Source organism: Cygnus atratus, chromosome 10 (genome assembly GCF_013377495.2).
Source record: "Cygnus atratus isolate AKBS03 ecotype Queensland, Australia chromosome 10, CAtr_DNAZoo_HiC_assembly, whole genome shotgun sequence".
In the NCBI taxonomy this organism is placed as follows: Eukaryota; Metazoa; Chordata; class Aves; order Anseriformes; family Anatidae; genus Cygnus; species Cygnus atratus.
This window is the reverse complement of record NC_066371.1, coordinates 13779612-13802142: the sequence shown is the minus strand read 5'-3', so window position 1 is coordinate 13802142 and position 22531 is coordinate 13779612. Positions and strand designations below refer to the sequence as shown.

Sequence of the window (22531 nt, the reverse complement as noted above, 5' to 3'; positions counted from 1 at the left end):
CTGGCTCCCTGAACAACATTTCCAGCTGATCCTGTGCCTAGCATCTTCCCCCTGGGTTTTCTGTGTTTCACAGAATTTGCCCATAGAGCAAAGGTGTTTTTTGTTTTTTGTGTTTTTTTTTTTGTTTGTTTGTTTTTTCCATTTTTCTTTTCCTTTAATAAAACGTGTTCAATTAGCTTCCTTAGAAAAACCTCCCTCGGCACTCTGATTGGGTGCCTGGCAGAGGAGGGACTGCTGTCAGCATGTCTGAGTTCCTGGAAGAGCTGAAGTGCAATAAAAATGACCCCAGGGAGCAATGGGCTTTCCGCAGAAACCGACAGTCTGGGGGAGGGCTGACTGAGACTGGATGGTTTTAAGAGCTCAGTTCCGTTCCTTTCTGCAGCCTCACTGAGACATGGAGGGAGAGAGAGCGCTGCACACAGCTTTGACCACATCATTCAGCAGTAGGGTCTTCATGCTTCTGCGGCATCGTGCTTGGTGAGGGCACCATGCCATCCTGCACTTCTCTGTGTGCCAGAGGGCACCCTGCAGGTGCCGTCAACATCCGTGTTATTTCTGGAGGCCCAAATGCTCAGCAGAGGACTTATCCACACCTTACATAATAGATTTTTATTTCTACATCACACTCCCATTTGTATGATGTTTTCTTTCACTATTTTACTTGTAGTGTACTTGCCTCCCTGCTTTTAAGGAAACAAACCTTGAATTGCAGTTTTCATAGCTGCAATTTGGTCTGTTCCTCAACTTGTACCTCAGTGCTGATCTGGTGACAGGGCCCATTATTATCTTTCTGGATCATTGTTATCCTGCAAACACTCTGGTATTTGCAGAGCTGCTTCAAGCCTGTATCTTCTTTTGTCTGAACCGCATGTCTTCAGCCTAGTGTTTGAGGGCATTCAGGGAAGAAGGGAACATACGTCTGCAGTCCTTACAGTAGGGGCCTAAAGGAATTAACATTCAATGAAAGATCTGCCTATGTTGCAATCTGGAAATAAAACAGCAGTGGAAATGAAAGATCTAGAAGTTTCTTTCCACCCTAGCTTGCTTGGTCCTGAGTGCAAAGAAGAGTTTCCTCTGGGTGTGCAGCCCGGTATGTGAGCAAGCAGGGAAAGGTGCTCCTGATTCAGCGCTCTCAAACTGAAACCACTGTACAGGGAAACATGTGCACGTGCTTTGCATGAGAGCAGGTCATGGTCGCCACGTGCAGGGCAGCAGGAAGGCAGCAAACTCTTGGAGCCTACAGCTTCAGCCCCCTGGACCTCGGGAGTGGGTCTGTATCAAGAAGCCCGTGCCCTAAGGCAGCGCGTGGATTTATGGTGTGCTCGCTGCTGTCCGTATCTTCCACAGAGGCTGTGACTGCTGTGCAGCACCAGTCCTCTGCAGCTCACAGTCAGTTTTATGTAACATAGTGACTCGCTGAAATGATTTAATTGCCCCATGCCTGAAACCGAGACCAGAACCGTGAGGGACCTGGGGTGGTCTGGCAGGGTTCTGCTGCGCTCCTGCAGGTGCTGCCAGACTTAGAGCATGCCAAACTATTGCCCTGGAAAGAAAACAAGAGGAAGATCAAGTCCAAAATACGGAACCTCAGTTACAAAATATTACTGCACCTTTCAAAGGAGGAAAAAAAATACTTTTTTAAGTGGAGCAGGTTGAGCACAATTAAAACATTCTCCTCCCAAGCTCCTTTGGTCTGCTGCAACAAGCTCTGGAGACTCAAAAAAAGTATACACATAACAAAGGTACTTGACATTTAACAGCTCAGGGAAGTGAAACTAATCAGATATGTTGTATGAAGACAGCAGGAGGGAAATGCTCTTTTGTAGCTGGTTTCTTTCCAAACAAATCATCTTAGTCATCTTCTGTCGACCAAACACAGGGTGGAATACGTGTTTGCCCTAAGAAGGGTGTAGCTAAGGTGTTAATAGTAACAGAATCCAACTTTCCATGAAAAGCTCATTAGCAGATGAGAGGAGTCAGGCCTGCTTGGGTATTTTAATGTTTCGCCGCACCTGCTGCACCCGGCCGAGTTCCCAAAGAGCAGTTGTGATTCACTGCACGCGCTGCGGGCTGCAAACCCGCATGGCAGGGAACGAAAACGTGGGGTGCGGCCAGCGGACAAGAGGTCTCTCCTGAGCATTTTTCAGCTGAGAGGGAAAGGAGCGAGGGAAGACCTTGTGTGGTTACGAGCCCAAGAGACGGCTTTGCTTCCTGAGCTTGTAAAGCCAGGCTTAGCGACGTGTTTTTTTCCTCTGCATGGGGATTCCCCCAGGGACAAGAGAAAAGATTGAGCTGAGCCACTCGCGCGCTCTCTCATTGCCCTGCCGCGCTGGTGGACTTGTCCCTTCCTGGCCGCGCTGGGCAGGGGGGAGCTCGGGCCGCCAGCAAGCCCTTCGCACCTGGGTCTGCGGCTGCGCTGCAGCGGGCACCAGCACGTCGCCTTTGTACAGAATGGCTTTGGGCCTGCCTTTCCCCACGCTGAGGTCACTTGCATCAGTTTGTCCTCACCGCGGCGGTGCCGGACACCAGCCCCTTTGTGTGCTGGTTTCTCCAGAACTGTTTTTGATGTTGTTTATAAACTGCACCGTAGGAGACCCTTCAGGCTTGGGTAGAGCCGCATTCATTTTGATGATGGGCGTTTTGCCCACTGCTCATAAAGGACGCTCCTGGCCAGAAGTGAGGCTGGGGCTCTGCAGGAGGCTTCCAGCTGAGGCTTTTGGTCTGAGCTCCTGCTGCAGTGAGAATGGGGGGACGCCTGACCCACACCGTCCTCCCCAGGCCACCTGTGGGCACCCTTCACCCCGTGCCATGGCACGAAATCCACTGACCGGACCTGGAGCGCCAACATAGCCCTGCATCATCCATCATGGGGGCAAAGGATAGATCGGAGCACATCCTCCGTCTCACAGGGTTTTGGATGAAGTGCAGAGGGTTACTTTTAGCTTAAGATAGCAATGGGAGCTTCCTGATAACCAGAGTAACTGGTTTAAATGAACACAGCTATGGTCTGTCTGTTTTGAATTTGATGCTGAAGAAATGACCTACTTTCTGCAGGGAAAGCTGTCATTTTAAAGCAAATGTTAAATTGTTACTTGGTAACTGTGTAGGTTTTGAAGTGACTTTAATAGTCCCACTCTGTCCTCAGCTGCTGAGTTTTGTAGCTCCCTTTGTGTGTCTCAAGGTCAGGCTGGTCGCCACTGTTAGTTCTGTATCACTCAGATATTTTCTGATGATGTGGAAGCAGATCACCAGTACTGGGAGCAGAAAGAAGGAATGACACGAAAATGCAGCTCATCCAGACACTTCTGTCAAGTAGCACAGAGGAGATGCACATTCAGTCCTTGCGTCCTCAGCCTTTTGGTTTCTGTCTCCCCGCAGGATGCTTGAGGCAGCTGCAGAGAGGACACGCAGAGCCCTGACATCTCTCTGCCCCAGAAGAACAAAGGAGGAAATGTTTCTTATTTGCCCATTTTCGTTCTGTTCCCTGGAGGTGCACATTGTTCGAGAGAAACTGCAGCTGCTCTACAGCTGTAAAAAAAAAACCAAGTTGGTAGAATTCATAAAGTCAATAATCAAATTTCATTTTATTTTTAATCCAGAGACTTTTCTTTGCAGATTGCTGATGTCTTTTCATTTTGCTCTTCTGACTTTATTGCTTTGACTATGTGCAGGTTTGCTAGTATGCCTGTACCCCTATGCTTTTCTTTGTTGCTGTTAGAGTAACACAGCCACCATTCTTTTTAGAGTAGAGAGCAAGCTAAGAAGTCTGTGTCTGTGGAGAAAGGCTTCAAAACACATTTCTTGTTGGTTGTTAACTGAGCCAGGACAGAAGAGATCCCTGCCAACACCTCAGCATACATACTGATCCTAAGGTTCAGAAACTGGGCATGGAAGATGAGCCTACGTGAGCAGTACATGATTGCTGGGGTTCTGTCACCCCCACCCCCATGGACACGTGATTTTGGGGTGCCTTCTATAAAGAGCTGCGCTCTTTCTTTGGCAATGGTTCCAACTGGCTTGAATGCCTTAGCGACAGAGATGGTAAAGGGCCTGTTTTATTCCCCTTTTCCTCTGGTTTATGCCACAACTTGTAAATCTCATTTAATTCCAACTCTCTTTGTGTCAAAATACCATCTCTACAAGGCAAAAGGTACGTGAAAAAATTAGTGTTCCCTGGCATAATTTGGAGTGCTTCTTCTGCAGGCTTTAATAAGCAACTCCATCCAAAACAACACTGCTGTAGTGATTATATCAGCCATAGTAGTGCTTGAGGGCAAGTGTAAAATAAATCAATTCCTTTATACTTTGTTTTCCTGAGATATTGTCTTTTGAGGTGCCCACCTTAGAAAGCAAACATACTGGAACAGCAAGGCACTGGACATATTTATATCTGTGGTTGGTCAAGGTAAACCCTATGAGGAGTGTTGACCTCAGCTGGCTACATCATCTCGTATTTGTTGGGTCATCACATGAGATAGCTGGCTACCTAGAATCAACCAATGTCATGTAACACTTTTCATTAAATAATTTGTTTTGTCAATAACTTCAGAGAGAATTTTGAGAGCTTTCAGCTTCTGCTCCTGGAAGAATTAATGATGCTGGGTATAGGGCTCACTGTAGGATGTATATTATTTACTGTAAGCCTTTGGGGTTTTAGTTCCACCTAAGTAATAGGCAGAAGAGGGATGCTAGTTGCTGCTGCTGTGGGAGTGGGAAGAGAGAATTAAGAAACAGCCTCTTTGACAGGTACCTCTTTTCCTTGCCCCAAGTACAAGAAGATAATGTTTTGGCTCACAGGAAACCAATTGTCTTTGGCTTGAGGAGCTCATTGACAGGAGTGTTGCTCTTCTATCAGCTAATGCCTGAAGAAGAACTTTGACAGAGGAGGTGATCATTAGAGTGATAACAGGACAAAAGGAAAATACAAATAAACTACACATTTAACATTCAAAATGCCTGCTCGTTGCCTCCTGCCAATGGGGTAAGAAGCATAAGCAAGATAATGTATTTATTTTTATTGTTTATTACTCAAGTAGGTCTGGATTGATAACGTGGGGCAGGGGTTGTCTGTTATAGTGGGCCATCTCCCTCTGAAGTCACCTCTCTTCCCATCCAAAATTGAAAGGCGTATTTCCCCTCCCAGTAGTTGTGACGGACCCTCCCTTTGAAACCATGATTATTGTTTGTGTGAAGAACTCATGCCAACATGATGTTCAAGGCATTTTTTCTGTCAAAATCTGCTAATATATTCAACGTTCAGAAACAAACAGAAGCCAGCATGTAACATTTTCACTGGCTACACAACTCCGTGCCATGCAAGGGACTTGTGACACTAATGTGAGCTGTTTTGTTTTCAGCTGCATGCCAGATTTGCACTGTTCTGTGTACTACATGCTCGCCTTACCACGTAAGACAGGCTGTGCTATACAGGCAGGCAGTAGCAAGCTGAGGGATGTGGCAAAGAACAGCCTTCCCCTGCTGCCCCGAGCAGGAGGGACTGCACGGAGCTGGCGTCCCTGCCTGCAGTGCTGCCTGGCAGAGCACGGGCACACGCCTGCCCGAGCCCTGAGCCGAGCTGCGGGTTATGGGCAGCCTGCAGGCGCACCAGGAGCTCAGACAGAAAATGGTGAGGATGAAGAGAGGTGAGCAGAACTGAGTAACAGGCAGTGTGAGAGGTGGCAAGACAGTCTGGTTTGTGTCATCTACGTGGTCTAGCTGGAAAGTGAAAAATGCAGCTATTTGCTTTGTACCAGAATCAATGATTCCTGCAGCAAAGTGTTTCCCCACTAGCTTAATGACCAAACTCTTCCTGCCTGCTAGCTTTCAGTATCCGGAGCACTGAGGTGTTATGACATTTGCATGCTCTTGCTTGGAACAGCTGTTTGTGCATCCCCCTGAGTCAGCAGCCTGGCAGGTCACAGCAACCCCGTTCCTCGCTACTGAGGATTTGATCAGCAGGAAAAAGTTCTGCATGCACAGGGAAGCCTTCAGTCTGTATTCTAGGAAAGGAATGAGCCAGACAGAGGCCCCATATTGGCCCCATATGCGGTCTGCTCAGCCCCAAGCTGACCCAGCAGTTCTGCGGGGCTACGTGGCACAAGTTTTTCCCAAAATGTTGCCCAGCACCTCTCAGCCAAGATGGTTTCATAGCACAGGGTTGGGGCGAAAGGAATTAAAGAAGGGTGAATTCCAAAGTGCCTTAGAAGAATTAAGTAGTATTCCAAAACCAAAGGCTTAGAAGTGGAGGAGGTATTTTCAAAATGTTGCAGAGATTTTCAACAAAGTTCCCTGGAAATAATGTTAAGTAATGTTTTAGGCTTTTTCAGAATTACATTTTAATCTTAAAGTGTCTTTTATGACTACTTAACCATTTCAGACAAGTGCAAACACATAGCATGTGCACTGTACAACATGTTTCTTCATATTTACAGGCTTGGAGGTAGTGTTTTGAACTCTGCCTCTGGAGTGTTTGTCAATGACTGCTATGACATTTGCATGATGGGAAGAGTTGTTGCCAAGTTGGGTAACTCTGACAAGTATAAACACAGCTCTGCCTTCTGTAAACTAGATTTCAAACTGTATTGCTGTTCTGAGGAAGAGAAAGTCCTGACATTAAAGCATATGCAGTCTTTCTGATCAGCTATTAAATCTTTTCTTTGCTGGCTCATGATGAGTGTGCCTGTAAAGAGCAAACAGCAAGAAATGATGGGGTGGGGTGGGGTGGCGTGGGGTGGCATGGCATGGCATGGGCACGGTCACCCCTGGAGCTTAGCACTGTGTCTTGCTGTCTCTTTGTCACGAACATAACCCAGAGCTATTGTTTTTAGGAGCTGTCATCACTGAAAGCTCGGTTTTAGCCCCTGTGAAATGAATTTGCTGAGATCAGTCAGGATTTGCCTGGTTTTCCATGGACCGATGGTTACATCCCAAACTGGCATTGCAAATGTACGGAGTGGTGTAGTTGTAGTTGGAGGTGAATTCAAGAGAAGCCACAATTTATTTGTACAATGAGCTTGCTTTCTGCTTTCAATGAAGAAATGCCCAGGCTGGGATTTATACTGGTGGGGCGGTGTGTGAAAGAAGGCTTTTCTTGTATGACAAGCTGCGCTTCAGCATTTTAGTTTTCTGTACAATACTTTCTTCTAATGCCAGATTCATGTCAGAATTACACCAAGGATAAAATCCTTGCTTGTAAAGCCTGGAATATTAAATGGACCAAATTCAGCCCTGAAGTAAGTGAACTCCCATCACACTCAATGGGAAGTGAACCTGGATTTAGCCCGTTTTGTTTTGCAGGTTTCACAGGCAAGGCTGTGTCAGTACGAGCAGTGCTGCTGCAACAGCTGCAATCAGGAAAGCTGCAGTACCTTCCAGATCAAGGCAATCACATGATGGAGTTACGCAGGCTGCCAGGCTGGAGTCCAAGAAACTCAAGTCCTGGCTGAGCTCCGCCACCGATTTTTGGTTGACCAGCTCATCTTTGTCCTTCCATCTGGCGTATTTATATCAGAAGTTTTTCAGAAATACCAAGTCTCTGATTATATGTTTGGACATTCTAATGCTGCAGTAGTCAGTATTATTTGAAGTTTTCATTGTTACTGTAGTTGCATGGGGTACAATAAAGCAAATGCCTTTCCTCTATAGATAAAGTGCTCTCTTAAATAACCATTTTTACAACTGCCATCATATTCATGTTTGCAACTCAAATTTGAGCTGCTGCAACGTGCAGTTATACCACAGTTAGGAAGTAATGTCACTTCAGGAAAAAACCTTGCCAGTAAGGGCTGAGAAAGAGGAGAAAAAGGGTGAGAGTAGTTCCTGATCCCAAAAGGAAAACCCTTTTCTGCAAACCTAGAAAGGTCTGTCGGACTGGAAGCAATTCTAACTGCATCCTTTACTCTGCTGGGGCAGGCTGCTTTCTCTGGTAGCTGGTCTTTTCTGTGCTTAAACTGCTGAGATGGTGATTGTGTAGGGATGCAAGGACCAGCTCCATGTGGAGCTGACCTGGAGCCCAGCAGCCCTTCTCCAGCTGTGACCAATACTGTGTGATTAAAAGGAAATTGTGAGGACTAGGCCACCAGTAGTTTGCAGTAAAATTTCTTTTTCGTCAAGTCTCATCTTCATCTTTAATGAATGTTAGCTGAAGTTCTGAGGTTTTGTTGTATTCCTTTCTCTTTCCTAATCAAAAAGCCCTCCAAATTATTACATGAACTGTTAAGTTATTATGTAAAATCCAAACCATGGTTTCCCTATAGGAACCTTCTTCATAGTTTCCTTTTGAAGTTTATTGCCCAGGCTAATGGTGAAACTGTTAGAATGATTTTTCTTCTGTCAGGTGTATATTTTGCCTGCCAATAACCTCCTCCAAACAATATAATATTTTTTCAAAGAAATAAACAAAAACCTAATTCTTGCTAAAATTCAGAAGAGTATGTTTGTATGCACTCATCAATCTACGTGATGCCACTAGTGAAAGCCTCTAAGCTAATTTTATTCCTTGGCCCAGTTTGTCATTTTTCTTCAAGCTTGTTTTTTGATGTATAGCAGAGGTGACGATGGATGTCTGACTGATGTTGCAGCATTACGCCTGCTCCCAAAGGCCACTCTCCTTATTTGCTGGCACAGCACATAGCACAAGCCACGCGATCGCTGTGCTTCACAGCAAGCTAAGTGGAAGATCGAAATCGGGTTCACATGAAACAGTATTAGCCTCCATGCATTCCTGCTCCCTCACACTCTGGCACACGTGCTTATTAAAAAAAATATATATATAGGCAGGACTGGGTGTGGGTGGAAAATTGACATGTCTCAAAGGAAATGAGTCTGAGTCTCAATGCGTTATCAATGCACTTAATGACTGCACAGCCCTCTCCTTGCTGTCATGCCGTTAGGCAAGGCTGGTAGGACTGGGTTCTCCAGTACTCCCTCTTAGAAATTCAATACTAGGTTGCTGCAAACACAAAAAGCCAAAAGGATGAGTATTTCTGCCCAAGGACAGGGCAGATCTCTTGAAGCAGGCTAGTTTATTTCATATGGAGCTGCCTAGTCTTGTGATTTTTTTCTTTCATTTTCATATGGAGGATGGGAGGGGTTCACTGAAAATGAGACGTCTGTGTTGTGAAGATACTGCTAGGACTGAGTGAGCTGGAAGATGTTGCCTGGCATCCAGAGTTGCTCCGGCCCACCTTTACCAGCGAGTGCTGTACCCCATGCTGCAGACCCTCAGATGCTGATGGCCATAGGGGTGGGGATGAGGACAGTGCATTTCCATGAGGATTGCAAGTGTTTCAGCAGTCGTTTGGGAGAGACAGAAGAGGACTGTGACTAAGTGGCTTTTGACAGATTTGAACATGAGAAAATGATTGGTGAGAGCGGAAGAGCCGTACATACATTGTCCAGTTAATTTTGATTATAATTCTTGTAATTTCATAGATAACAGACGAGACTGACAATGGAATTTGGACTGGAAGTGCCTTGTATTAGTTTGACTGGTTTAAAGCGCCTGACCATGTCTGTCGTAAGAGAATGAATTACACTGCTGATTCACTTCGGTTTTCTGCTGGTTCACCTGGCCTGTATAAAGGGAAGTCGTGCTCTTGAGAGGATCTCAGGAGAGGAACGGGATTTCAGTACATTTGAGAGGCTAGGAACATGTGCATGTGAGGGGGTTATTTTTCCCTTGCATGTGTTGCTGATTCAGAAAGCTGATTATTTAAGACCGAAAACGTTACCATATGTGCCTGACGAACTGCAGGGTATTGCTGCTCTGGCAGCGAGCCATGGTAGCATGGTTTCAGTCATGGACTGGGATTTCTATTCCCTGTCCTATCAGTCCGCTTTTCAGGCTCTCAGTGAGGGCTCCACATCCCCGTGCCTATCTGTAGTCAGAAACTGCAAAACAAGAGAGAATTCAACCAAACTGTCCTGCAGTGGCTGAGCACACCATGCAGGCGCTGCTGGGAGAGGTGTCGCGGCTGTACTTCAGTGACTATAAAGGTCAGTCTGCATTTCCACGAATGTCCCTATTTCCAGAGGTGTGCAACTCAACGGTAAAAATCAGTTCAGTCTGCACGGAGGTTTGGCACAGGAGTTCTCAGAAAATGAATCTGTTTGCTTTAACAAAATGTGCTGAAGATGCAGGAGTGGGAGTTGTTAAGATAACAGGCGATGCAGTAAAACCACGTGTGATTGCTGTTCTGTATGGGCTTGACTCATGCCCATCATTTTTTCCTTGAACCTGTGGAAAGGGAGCAGCAGGGGTTCATAGATGTAGCTAGGGTTTCATATATGTAGTTTAGCCCAGCTAAGGAACGAATAAATTACTTAATAATGTATCAGCAATGCTGCATCTTTCTTTTCAGTGTTTTCTGGGGTTTTCCAAGTTCCCTTTAAAAGTGGGGTGCAGCTTTTCGTTCCTTTTGTTTTCATTTTTCCACTTTGTTTTTTTTCTCCCCCCTCTACCTCACTTTCCACATTTCCCGTAAAAGCTAGAGGGACATGATTGTTTTTGTTTAATGACTTAAACCCAAGCAGGATATTCCGTTTGCCAGCATTTCCTGGTCAGTGTGCGATGATGAGGGTCTGGAAACAATGGTTGCTGATGAGGCCAGCCCCACAACCAGCCCGGGAAGGACAGCACGTGCATCGGGAATACGTTAAAGCAATAGCTTGAACTTTGAAACCGGTGGATTCAGAACGGGAGAATGATGGAGAGGGGCTAAGTGAGATTTTCTTTTTTTTCCTGAGCACGTTTTATTGTTTGCACTGGCTGAGAGCACACCGTGCCTTGCCCCTGGCAGGCGGGGGGGTTGTGGCATGGGCATCTCTCCTGGGCAAGGAGTGCGGAGGGGCAAGTGTGGGGCACAGCATGGCAGCAGGGCTGCCTCAGCACACATCCTCCGTCTGGCAGTGCCAGGCAGGTGGGGTGGCCTCTGTGCCCCTGGGCCACCACAGGGCAGACCAGCTCCCCAGTCCCTGCCCACAGGGAGAGACCGAGGCCCAGCATGGCCAAAACATGGCCAAACCTTTGCCCAGAACGTGGGCAAAAAGCTGATGCCATGAGTCTCCCATCCAACGCATGGTCTGCGCTTGCTGAGCCCCTCTTTCAACATGACCATGAGCAGAATTTTTCTTTGGGGCCAACGTCAAGCCTGCTGTAAACAAATTGCCAAACTTCCAGTTACGTTCCATCTCCTTTCCCCTAGATTGTAATGGTTTTCTATGGCACACAGAAGCAATACAAAAAGCGTTCCTGTGTTTTTGTACATCTTTAAAAAATGTTCCTTCGTCCCTTGGTAACTTGGGACTCGGGGTCCGCCTCTGCTCGTCTGTGTGCAGTAGAAATGAGGCCCACACTGCTGTTGATTTTGGTGTTAACTCTCCCAGTATCTGAAGGGCTTTTCTTTTTGATGAGGGTTTTTGTGTCTTGTTTGGAAAAAAATGGTCAAGATTTTGCCCAGTCTTCTTGGGGAGGATTTTTGTGACTAGCAAATGAATTCATCCATCAGGATTTTACCAAAGACTTTTACATCGATTGGCTTTAAAATATATTTAAAATGTTTATTTAAAATCCAAGTCAAATGATTTTTTAACAAACTGTCTCAAGATAGAAGAAACTGACTTTTTGGAGTAACTGTATTGTTTATTCTTTGTATTGCAGTAGCACCTAGAGAACCCTATTGTGCTAGATGCGGTACAAACATACAACAGAGGTGGTCCCTGCCCAGATGAGCTTACAGCCTTCAGCTTAGCCCCTGCACTGTCCTGCTGGTGGATTAACCAGGCATTCATTCTCTTCATGTGCTTCTGCCGTCCTGGCCGGACTCTCCTGGGGCAACAAGGTCAAACCTGCAAGCTTGATTTCCTCATTACCCCCAGCAGAGGAAAAATCAAGTAGGAGGGAAGTTTGATAGAGCTGAACTACTTGCCCTTTCCTGCTGTACAATTCTCAAACTGAGTTTTAACATGCTGCAGATACCAAGGCTGTGGCCAAGCCATGCGGGCTTCCTGAGATCACTGCTGCTCCTTGAAGAGCGGTGGTTTCCTTGTTCCCAGTGTCCTCAGGCAGATAGAGGTGTTTGGATAAAAGGAAGCCTTTTCAGTGGTTTATGTTATATATTATTTTAAAAAGTGTTTTGTTTTGTCTTTTAAGTTCTCATTCAGTGCGTTCTCAGGGTTGCTGCCATATGGGGCAAGGGGGAAGGATACAATAAAAAGCAAACCTGACATCACACGCTGTCAATCATCGAAGTATCAAAAACAAAGCTTGCAAGAGCACAAACTCGTATAAATGGGAGGAAAGGGGGTGGAAAAAGGGCACTGACTATGCACATCAGGCCATCTTGTTCCTTTGGGCAGCCTTGACTTAGGGTGGAAGGAACTCCACCCACCATTTAAGCTTGTCCCCTGGGTCACTGTCCCATCGTTCCTCACCTCCTCTCTCAGTCCTCAGGTACAGCTGGGATTTGTCTCCTCTGAGTTACAGAGCCTTAGAGAGAGAGTCCCACGGAGGGACGAACGAGGAATCCTTCAATCAGTTCATGCCTCACAAAGGCATGGGGTCTTGGGAGCAAAATAAACCAAAGGATAATTTCTCTAGTCTTGTCTGTTCCCCTCTCTACTCTCATTCAGTGGCATGGATTGGCTCCTACAGCCTGGGGAGGTAATAGGATCATGCAAATGAAGGAGAAGGGGCAACCTCTCTGTGCTTGTTTTGGGGCAGGTCCCATCTGCTCTTTGTCCCTCCTATCCATAAAAGAGCAAGGGAGAGCCATTGTGCTTCATTTGCAGGGGTGTGAAAAGGATGGGGTATGAGAATTAAGCCCAGAGCGAAAAAATCTGTTTAAAGATAACAAACATGCAAGTCTGAGAAAGGGAGAAGAGAGGTCTGGACCTTGGCAGAGAGAGAAGTTAAATTGTGGTTTCCAGTGTGTGCTAGAACATCGCTCTGATTGAAGCCACATGGCTTGTGAATAATGCTGGCAGAAGCAGAGCAGCTGGCAGTCTGGCATTGTGTTCGCAGAGAGGAAGGACAGCTCTTTCTGCTGAGGTGCGTGTAACTTGTTCTCCCCCCGGAAATAAATAAATAAATATCCTGAAGCTGTGTGTCACCGGTGCAGCTCAGCAGAGCTGTCTCTGAACCCCTGGTCAAGAAGACCTTCTTGCCCCATGTCTCACGAGGAAAGGGCAGTATCAGGGACATGAGCCAAATGCAGAGTGCTCTGAAACCAAATCCTTCTGCCTGCAAATAAGAAAGTTGGCTTTCTGATTACTTGTTTCTAAATGTTTTGTCACAAACTTCCTTTTGAGATGGAGAGGATGGAAAAATGGGATGAGTGCTCCCTGGCCCAAGCTCAGCACCCAGAATCTCTGCTTCGAGTCCTCAAGGAAGAAAGGCTTCCTCCAAGAAGCCTCCCCTCCCCAAACTATGACCCAGCATGCATCTTTGGGAGGTACACAAGCTGCTACTGATGTGCTTTGAGGTTACGATACCCAGCCCCCTGTAGCTAAGAAAGAAAATATTTTTTACAATGTAGAGGTGGGTCTAGATGCAATCATCTGAATCCTGCATAGCCGACAAGTCTGTGGGAGCTTGGATGTGGACTCTGGTGACCTGTTAAAAGACAGGCTCAAACATGTACTGTTTGGATGTAAATCCAAATCCAAATTCCCACAGATTTTTGGCTGCCAGTTGTCTGGGAATCCTTAATCTATCTCTAATTCCACAAAAGAAAAAGAAACAAAACAAAACAAAAAAAACAATAAAGTAAAAGGTGCTTTTAAAATACCATGAGGAGAGAAACTGCCATGGAAATAAATAGCGAAAATAACAAGGTTAACATCTCTGGGGTCACAGCAACTCTGAAATTCAAGTAGTGTGCACATGCCTACAGCACTTTCTCACAGCCGCTGTCTGCGCGGCCTGAGGTTCAGAGCTTGGATTGTGTCCCACTGTTCACTGAAACAACCAACTCCTCCCTGGTGCTGGAATGGATGTAGAGAGAAGGGGAGAGGAAAGATGGATGCAGTCTCTGCTGATCATCAGCTCTTTGCCATGCCCAGTTGATGCCGCGCGGTAGCGGGACAAGGACACGTCAGAGTTCTCTCATTTCTGCTCCTGTCTGTCGTGCCTGAGACGCAGTGGCCATGCTTCAGAGCTGGAAAGGGTATTGCTTCAAATAGTCCCCCATCCGCCTGGGCAGAGGGAGCTGGTCCACTGCAGCCGTGGACTTGTTAATCCGTAGCCGGCACAGGTGCTGCAGGCTGGGGATGTTGTCTTTGCGGCCCAGCGGCCGGATGAGTTTCAAGTGTACTGCTGCTGCTGCCATCTCTTTCTGCATGGGAGGTAGAGGAGACGGAGGCGGGTAGGGAGCCTCGGTCTTGCTTTCCGTTGTGCAGGACATGACGTAATGCTGGATAAGACTGACCACGTCTGGGAAGGCCAGGATACGAGGTTTGGACAAGTAGTTTGAGTCCAGCCGGAACTTGCTGTCAGTGTACTCGATGCGCACGTTGGTGGGACCTCGATTTGTCTTGACAGAGAGTGTGAACAGGTAGCTGGGGTGGGTGCTGTCCCGCACCAGGAAGGTGCCCTCCGGCATCTTTTGGAGATGCTGCTTGGCCTCACTGGCTGTGATGGATCCCCAGTACCAACCTGGAAAAGCATCCCACAAAGAACTTGTTAGGGAAAGAACGTATCGAAGGACAGGCGGTGCATTTAGGAAGGCCTTGAAGCCTACTAAGTTCAGGGCCTGGAAAGTAACCAGGTGCAGACTTCATAAGACCATCAGGAAAGATGGCAGTGTCGAGTGCCAAGGGTTTCCCACCCACGCTGGGGCTTGGGTGGGGGGTGAGTGCTTTTGCAGCTACGGGAGTTTACAGAGAGAGGGACTTCTCCATTCTTTCTCTGGATCCAGTTAAAAAAGACAAAGATTTTGCTTAAGCTAGTAATAAATTACTTCATGAGACAAGTGCTGAGTTTGCAGAGAATGAAAATACTCTTGCTGCACCCACAACTGGCAGCTGTGCCTGTGACAAGACCCAGCTTCTATCTGAGTGGGACCAGGAGATCCCTCTTGGAGCTCCGACCGCGGAGCTGGCTCCCTGCTCCCTGCTCCCCTCTATCCCCACGGCTTTGTGAGCTGGCCCTTACCAGATTCTCGCAGATAGGAGAAGGTTTTCGCAATGCAGAGAAGGTCTTCTTCAGGGTCTCGTGTCTGAGGTGGGTTGTTGTCTGGAACCGGTGCTGCAAAGGCAGGCGCAGACTCCTCCTGGAAGGCCGTAACTGGGAGAGGCTGCATGATCTGCTCCGGCAGATCCACCGCAATGCCCCTGAGTGACAGTCGCCTGATCTTCTCCTCCGCCAGCAAAGGATGAGGTCTGAAACGAAGGGCATACTGTGCTATTTTTCCTTGCCTTGAAAGAGGTTGCGATGACTGTTCAGAGCGTGCTACGTTGTGCGACAGCGTGTTATGTTCTACAAACAGATCTTCAGCACCATTAGGTGTCAAACTGAGACTGGCAAGGGGGAGAATGACACAGCTGAAGAAGAGCCCTAAGAAAGGAGAGACGCTGGCTTCTTTCACCTTGGAAAAGGTGGCCTATCTTGCAATTTAGGTTGATTTGAAATCTGATGGTTTAGATGTTGCCTTTTAGTATGTAGTTTTAGAGGCAATGAGGTTCATAGCAGCATTCCAGCTCCGCTTACATCATTATGAAGTCGGAGCATTTCTTTTTCTGTCACTGGGTTTATTAGTCATTTACTGTACTATAATTAGAAGCAGAAGTGGGAACAGCCTGGGTTTTGTCCTACCCGCTTTCTACTGAAGGTTGACCCGATCTTAAATGTGCCTTTTAGAACTAAGGGTGAGCTGATCTGGTAGAATAACGGGAATACTTGTTCTCACCAAGCCTCTGCACTCACAGACCTAGCATTCAAGGGCACAAAGGAGATCTCAGCACGACCGTGATCCCTGCAGGATTACAGCAGCAGGAGGTTCTGCCACGGCCGGGCTGCCACAAGCAGCACTCCCCAAGCATTAGCGTAGCTAACAGCAGGCAGTGGCTTTGTGCCCCTGGAGCCCTGGTGGGTGCCGGGTGCTCCTCTGCAGCAAGGCAGAGCTCCGGGGGCAGGGGTGGGTGCCCCAGAGGTCTCCGTGCCCAGGCAAGCTCCCGAGCAAAAGCATGAGACTCTGTCTTCTCCTTTAAGCTCTTTGCCTTCTTGTGCCCTGTTCTGCTGCATGTCCTGTGTTACATCCCCCACGCTCTCACTTGCCTAAGGCATTCTTTCAGACACTCAAAACAAAAGATGGATGAGTTTCCAGGGAAATGCAACACAGTCCTCAGCGTGAGGCTGTCCCAGCACCACAGGAACCAATGGGGGCTACAGAGGCGGCAGCCACCTCCACCCACATCGCTGCAGAGGAGGGAAGGAGATTCCAAAGTTGTAAGCTTTTCCCTTCCCCTCTTCTCCTCCTCTGTGCTTTATATAAACAGATACGCTTTAGGTACCTATGCAGAAGTGTTGTAAACTGATCTTCACCTGATCATAGCTGCACCGCACCCCCTCAAACTGCCAAGTCCCAGAGATGGAACTGGGAACCAGAAGAAGGGATTTGGGAGAAAAGTAGGCTGGATAGAGCCTGAAAATGATTTCATGATGATTTGAGAGTGAGAGCCAGTCAGCTCCATGAGCCTGTGTTTCTAATAAAACCATGTAGGTTTGGAGTAAGGCTTTTGTAAACCAGTGGTAAAAATGAATCTACAAAGACCGACACTCTTGCCCATGTAATACCTGGCAAAACCCCACTATTCTGCTGGTACTTATAAAAGAACATTCTTCCTTTTTGCCATGTGTCAAACCATGTTCCAGAAGCAGGGTATCTACTGCTTCTGCATGGCATTTAATCCTCATGTATTAATTTCTATTTATGGGTAGGAAGCCAAATGTGAGTGCTGTCCCTTATCTTCACCAGGCACCCTTGGCCACCAGGACCGCATTTTCAGTCGCTTTGGCAGCACGGTGGATCTGAATACACTCTTGTACCTGGCACCAGCTGCTGGGAAACCTGAGCTCTCTTCTAAGTCTCACCTGAGCTGCGTTTGTGGCTGATGAGGGTTGCATTTTTAAAGATACTTAGATGTCTCCCTCTTAATGTGATGGTCTTCACAAATGTTACCTGCGCTCCTGGGGAAAGGAGATTCCCAGTTCTCCGTTTCCCTGTTTGGAGCAGGGAGGGCTACGGGCCGGGTCCCTCCCTGCACCGAGCCCACGGTGAGAGCCGGCGCTGTGCCGCGCGGTGGGCACGCTGGGCTGCTGGCAGGGAAGCATCTCGCAGGCGTGCTCTTGCGCCGCCTGTTCACAGAGCTGCCAACGACTGTGCCAGGTGTTGGGTAGAGCCCGTCCCACAGCCCTCACTGCCCGCTCTCTCCCCCAAACCTGCGTACCGCAGGCCAAATTCCAAAGCTCTCTTCACTTAGTTTCGCCTGGAAAGTTTTTCTGGCCTACCCATTGGGAAATGATTTCCCACACAAAGAAAGCTTTTCTTGTTCCAGGCATGGAACTGCTCTTTTTTTTTTGTCTTTCTATATACCTACTTTGGAGAGGCGATTAGGAATTGGCTAGGTGACTGGGACGGAACAGGAGAGATAGCAAGGCTACGTGGGGAAATACACTCCAGTTTCATTGCAGAAAGCCGTTAATTCTAGTCTGTGTCCAAAAGACACAGTGGCTGCGTGAATTTTCCAGTAGGTTTCTTTTCCAGAGCCACTGGTCATCCCTCTGAAGCAGGACCCATGTGTGTGAGGAGGCTTCCCTATGCTCTCTGCTACCAGAAGCTGAAGGAACCCCAGCCCCGGGCAATCCCAGAGGAGATTCTTCCACCGCAGCCAGGGAAGAACCATGCTAATGCTCCTATTTTCCTTCCACGCGCCTGCCTTCTGCCCCTGTCCCCCCCTACAAAAGGAATCGCAAAGAAGCTTGGTGGAACACAGGAGGTATAAAAAATTCACACAGACCAGGAGATGTGGGTGTCTTAAGCGACTCAAAGTAGTCTGAAGAAAAAAGAGCTGCTGCTGTGAGCTAGCAGAGCAGCTCCAAGCACAGGAAAGGGAGGGCAGAGGGATCAGGGAGTAATGGCTGACTACGGCGTTTATGGAGAGGGGTACAGTCAGGATGAAAGCACATTTGCAAGAGGGACAAGAAGAGTTTGCTGGCATAAGGACGTGTTGAAAAAGGTATGCTGATGTGAAAAAATCAGCCCTTTACTAGGGACAGGGTAAGTATTTGAACATAAGTAGCACTCGTAAGAAAGAAAGTAGAGGAGAGGCACATGCAAGATCAGTGTGAATTGTTAGTACAACAGCTGCGATGAGGAGGAAAACAAACGTAAAAGATTTGGCAGGTCTGGCTGGTAGGCTGTGTGGAGTCTCGAGAGAAACAGCAAATGAACTTCCAGTGCTTTGGCAATTAGTGTTTCAAAAAGCCTTGGAAAGCCAAGAAAGTTCAAGAGAATAGATATGTCTGATACCATTTAGTGTTAGCTTTGCAGTTACTTTGCTGATAAGTCCTTTGTAGCACAGTACAAATAGTACAAGAAAAAGTGAGGAGAGCTGCTCTGCTTTCTGTGAGCCACGTCCCAAAACTCCCATGGGAGCTTGGTCTGACTAGGAGGGAGAGTATGGAGTCTGGAATATGTGAAATCCTGTAGGGCAGTGAAAACGGAGCAATAAATGGTCACAAAGAAGATATTAAGAGACAGCCATCTACACATCTGGCTACATAACATGCTCTTGGTAGGAGATGGGAAGCAGTAGCTCCAGCACGTTAACCCTGGAGGGAAGCTTCAGATAAGGGTTTCACAAAGCATAAGCTGAAAAATGAATTTCCATTGCCGTGGCTGTAGGAACTGCAGCAGTACACTGAAAATGAGAGCAAAAATGAGCAAAGGAAAACCCACTCGAGTAGTAGGAAAGTATTGGTAAGCATGAGCTCTGTTGGTCTACGGAACGGATTTGGGGGGAAAGTGGCAGAAAAGTCCCCATGCTTTAGTCATTTAGAGCAGACAAGGCAAATGCGGTGCCTCTGAGGAAAATCCGCTGCGGGCAGGAGGGGTGGGCAGCCCTGGCATTTCGGCTCAGACCGAAGCAAACGCCGGCACTTCCCAAACACACAGCGTGTGTGAAAGCGCGGGGTGACTCCTGCAGCCCAGGTATTCACGCAGGCTGGTGACCATGAGCCGAGTGGATTGTACGGACACTGAAGGGCCGACACGCCGCTACCGGAGCCCGGTACCGGAGAAGGGGCTTTGCTGCTTCCTATTTTACTGAACAAATATTTCTGTGATGTAACTGTATGTGCCTCCTCTGGCTTTCATTTTGCCAATGTGCTGCGTGTGGGGAAGTCTGTATATATGCCCATACACTTAACACCACACAGAAAAGCAATAGAAAAAGGAAACCGTGTGTTCAGCAGAAATATTTACTTAGAAGCAGACATGGAGGTCTGAACTCCGGGGATGGTTCTCCCGTGAGCGGCTCGTTTCCACAGGGCGTCAGAGAACCCGTACCATCTGGGGCTGCATCCCCGCGGGTGCTACACACACCGCACCCGACAGCACATGGGGTTTTACTGATTTTGACTCCCCAAAAGACTGTGAATACCAAGTAACTTTTCAGCAACAGAAAGCACAGAAATCAGGAATACTTCGTGGCAGCATGATTTTGGCCACGGAACCTACAAGGCAGACATACAGGACCCACACAGAACTTAGTGCTTGGCCAGCCTAAGTCGTTCCCATCCCATCGTAATGTCACACACAGCAACTCACACTAGCTGAAAAACCACCCCGGGGAACCTACGAATCCTACAAGGATCCCACCACAGCTTTTAAAAGAAGGCTCCAAGGTATCTTACCCCTGAACACAGAGGATCATGTCACTCCTGGACCAAGGGAAAAGCATTAAGTCTTCAGGAAGGTGGCAAACGCTTTCTCCTCTTCCTTCTCGTCCTCCTTGGCTCCTTTTGCTTTGCTTCCCAGACGGACCAAGCTCGTTCCAGCCTCGGGTCCGGGCTTCCCAGGAGGAGGCAGCCGGCGCGTCCCGGCCGTGCGTCGGGCTGGCGGGGGACTCGGCGGGGCGGTGGGAAAGAGCGCGTTCTCGTGCCGCTTTCCAGAAACCAGCAACGGCAAAGTTTTAAAAATAACCAGAGAAAAGGGAGACTACGTCTGTCTGGAGAGGACCTGATCTTCCTTCAAAGCAGTCTTTTAGGAAAAAATAATAATATTCAGAGCGCTCTGAAGTAATAATAAATAGGTATGAATAAATAGCCTCTCCCCGAATGCATGGGAGAGGAGAGCCGGGAGAGCAGCAGCCTGCTTTTTCACGGACTCCAGAAGTAATGAAGCTCTGAGAAAAAAAAAAAAAAAAAAGAAAAAAAAAACCTACTAAGTAATCTTTTGTTTGCCCCTTTTAATCTGTTCCAGGAAGTGAGGGATTCCTGGAATCGCATTGTATTCACATCACTCTTCCGATATCAGCCACGCGAAAAAAAAAAAAAAAAAAAAAAAAGGAAAAAACAACAAAAAAAAAACCACCAGCCCACCCCGGCAGGTATAAATAGCCGCGTCCGGAGCGGGCGCGCTGCTGGCACCGCCGGGGCCGCGGCTGGGGGGCGCGGAGCGGAGCGGGGAGAGAGGAGAGGGGCCGGGCTGAGCTGAGCTGATCTGGGCCGAGCCGGGCTGGGCCGGGCCGTGTTGGGCCGGGCCGGGCCGGGCGCGTGTTCGCGGAAACGCCTTTGATCCATTTCCAAGAACTTTCCAGGAACGCGGGGCCGCCGCGCCGGGCGCTGCCAATGGGCGCCGCCGCCGCCGCCGCCCCCGCCCGCCGCATGCGCGGGGCCGCGGCAGCCCCCGGGCGGCTTCGGGCACCGGCGGCGTCGGGCGGGCCCGGTCTCGCCGCCGCCGCCTCTTCATCCTCCCGCCGGGGGCTCCCGCGGCGTGGGGCGGCCTGGGGCGCTCCGGGCTCCCCGCGGGGCCGGGTTTGGGCCTAGCGAAACCCCCGAGAAAATCGGCAACCACGGAAAGGCAGCCGAGAGACAGCCGCCCCCCGGGCTGTCCGGAGCTCGCAGAGGCTGGCCGGGCAAAATGTGGTGGAAATAGTGCATTTGGGGTTATTGAAGGTGTTGGTTTTACACACAAACCCGGTCCTTGCTTCCCTGCCACAAATGGCCAGGTCTTCACCTGCTGGAGGTGGGAAGGAACGTGCCAGGGGTAGCAGCCGTGGCGCCGCTGGGCCCCAGCTGCGCGGGGCTGTGGGGAGAAGGGCCTTCTCCTGGGTGGGCATCGGCCCCTCTCCGGCCCCTGACAGCCCTTCACTCGTGCCCTTCGTCGGTGATGGGCGCTGTGGCAGCAGGGAGCTGCTCACGGAGGGGTGAGGGCACCCCGAGGGGTGCCGACACGCAGGTACCCCTCGGCCAATTCGTTTCTGCTCCCGCCACAGGCTGCAGCTCACCCTGCACCTGGGCACGTGTAAAGCCACGGGGGAGCGAGGGGACAGCAGGCCGGAGGCCATCCTCGCCTGTCTGTGCACGGCGGTCAGCGGGTGAGGGCTGCCAGGGGACGCGTGCCTGCACGTGCTGCCTCACACCTAACTGCGGCCTGCTACAAGCCTCGTGCTGGGAGTGTGGCACAGCCTCATGTGGCGGCCCCAGCGCTGCTCCGTGGAAGCAACACGGGCGTTCGCCCAGCAAAGGTGCTCAGACGTGTGGCTGCCCTGGCCGTTGCCTTCTGCTTGTTTTGAGCCTGTGGGCCCTAAAGCTGTGCTGCTCTTTTGATGAGTCCCACAGGGCCCTGAAGGATGACCATTAAAAAAAAAAAAGCAGCTAATGTGTATGAGAATTAATGAAGGGAGCTTTCATCTTAACTGGAAACATTTTAGGGGCCTACCTCAAAAAAATGGTTCTAGCTAATGCCTGGGCTGTTTTACCTACAAAATCAATATTACTGACCGCCTAGAAGTCAGTACTCAGCAGCACTTCAGCACTCTGCCTCTTTTCAGTGCTCTGCGTGAGAACTTTGCCTCTCACCGCTGTTCTACGTGTCATGGGAATGCCTGAGGTGGGAGGCAGGACAGTGTGCAGGCCTTGCCAGTGCCCTGGGCTTCTGCAGCTGGCTACCTGTGCACAGGGAATAGAAATAGTTGCCATTCCAACAAATGAGTTGCTTACGCCCAGTTTATCCTGATGTAAGTGGCTCCCAAGGTTTCAGATTTGAGGAGTGAGGACATGGCAAAAGCAGTTACAAGCAATATTGTTGGGTGTTAGAACTTGGTTATCAAATGTTTCAAGGAAAGCTCACAACAAAGTCACGGAGGCAAAAAAGTCCAGAAATGGTGAACCACAGTTAGTCCCTTCGGAACGTTCCCAACACAACAGCACCATCTACTGATGAACCCTGCTGCAGAAGACAGGCGGCCAGAGTCCCCTGTTCGCTGCGGTCAGTGCCGCTCCCTCAGGTGTTGGACATTTCCATAATCT

General features: G+C 48.8%; 2 protein-coding genes across 3 annotated transcripts in view; one reads left to right on the top strand and one right to left on the bottom strand.

The window, feature by feature from the left end:
* MAPKAPK3 (MAPK activated protein kinase 3) overlaps positions 1-22531 on the top strand; it is a 92312-nt gene that overhangs the window by 11062 nt on the left and 58719 nt on the right. Inside the window, exon 1 of one of the 2 annotated variants that reach the window (XM_035547064.2) lies at positions 9279-9365. The exons of the other annotated variant lie outside the window; for it this stretch is intronic. The gene's annotated coding sequence lies outside the window, so the exon portion shown is untranslated. Of the gene's footprint in view, positions 1-9278; positions 9366-22531 lie in introns of those variants that run through there. 2 annotated transcript variants of the gene reach the window in all.
* Positions 10405-20889, bottom strand: CISH (cytokine inducible SH2 containing protein). The gene is made up of 3 exons (XM_035547063.2): positions 19913-20889; positions 15152-15378; positions 10405-14653 (listed from the first exon to the last, which is right to left on the bottom strand). The coding sequence occupies exons 1-3, from the start codon at positions 19957-19959 to the stop codon at positions 14151-14153; spliced, it is 777 nt and encodes a 258-aa protein (XP_035402956.1). The 5' UTR covers positions 19960-20889; the 3' UTR covers positions 10405-14150.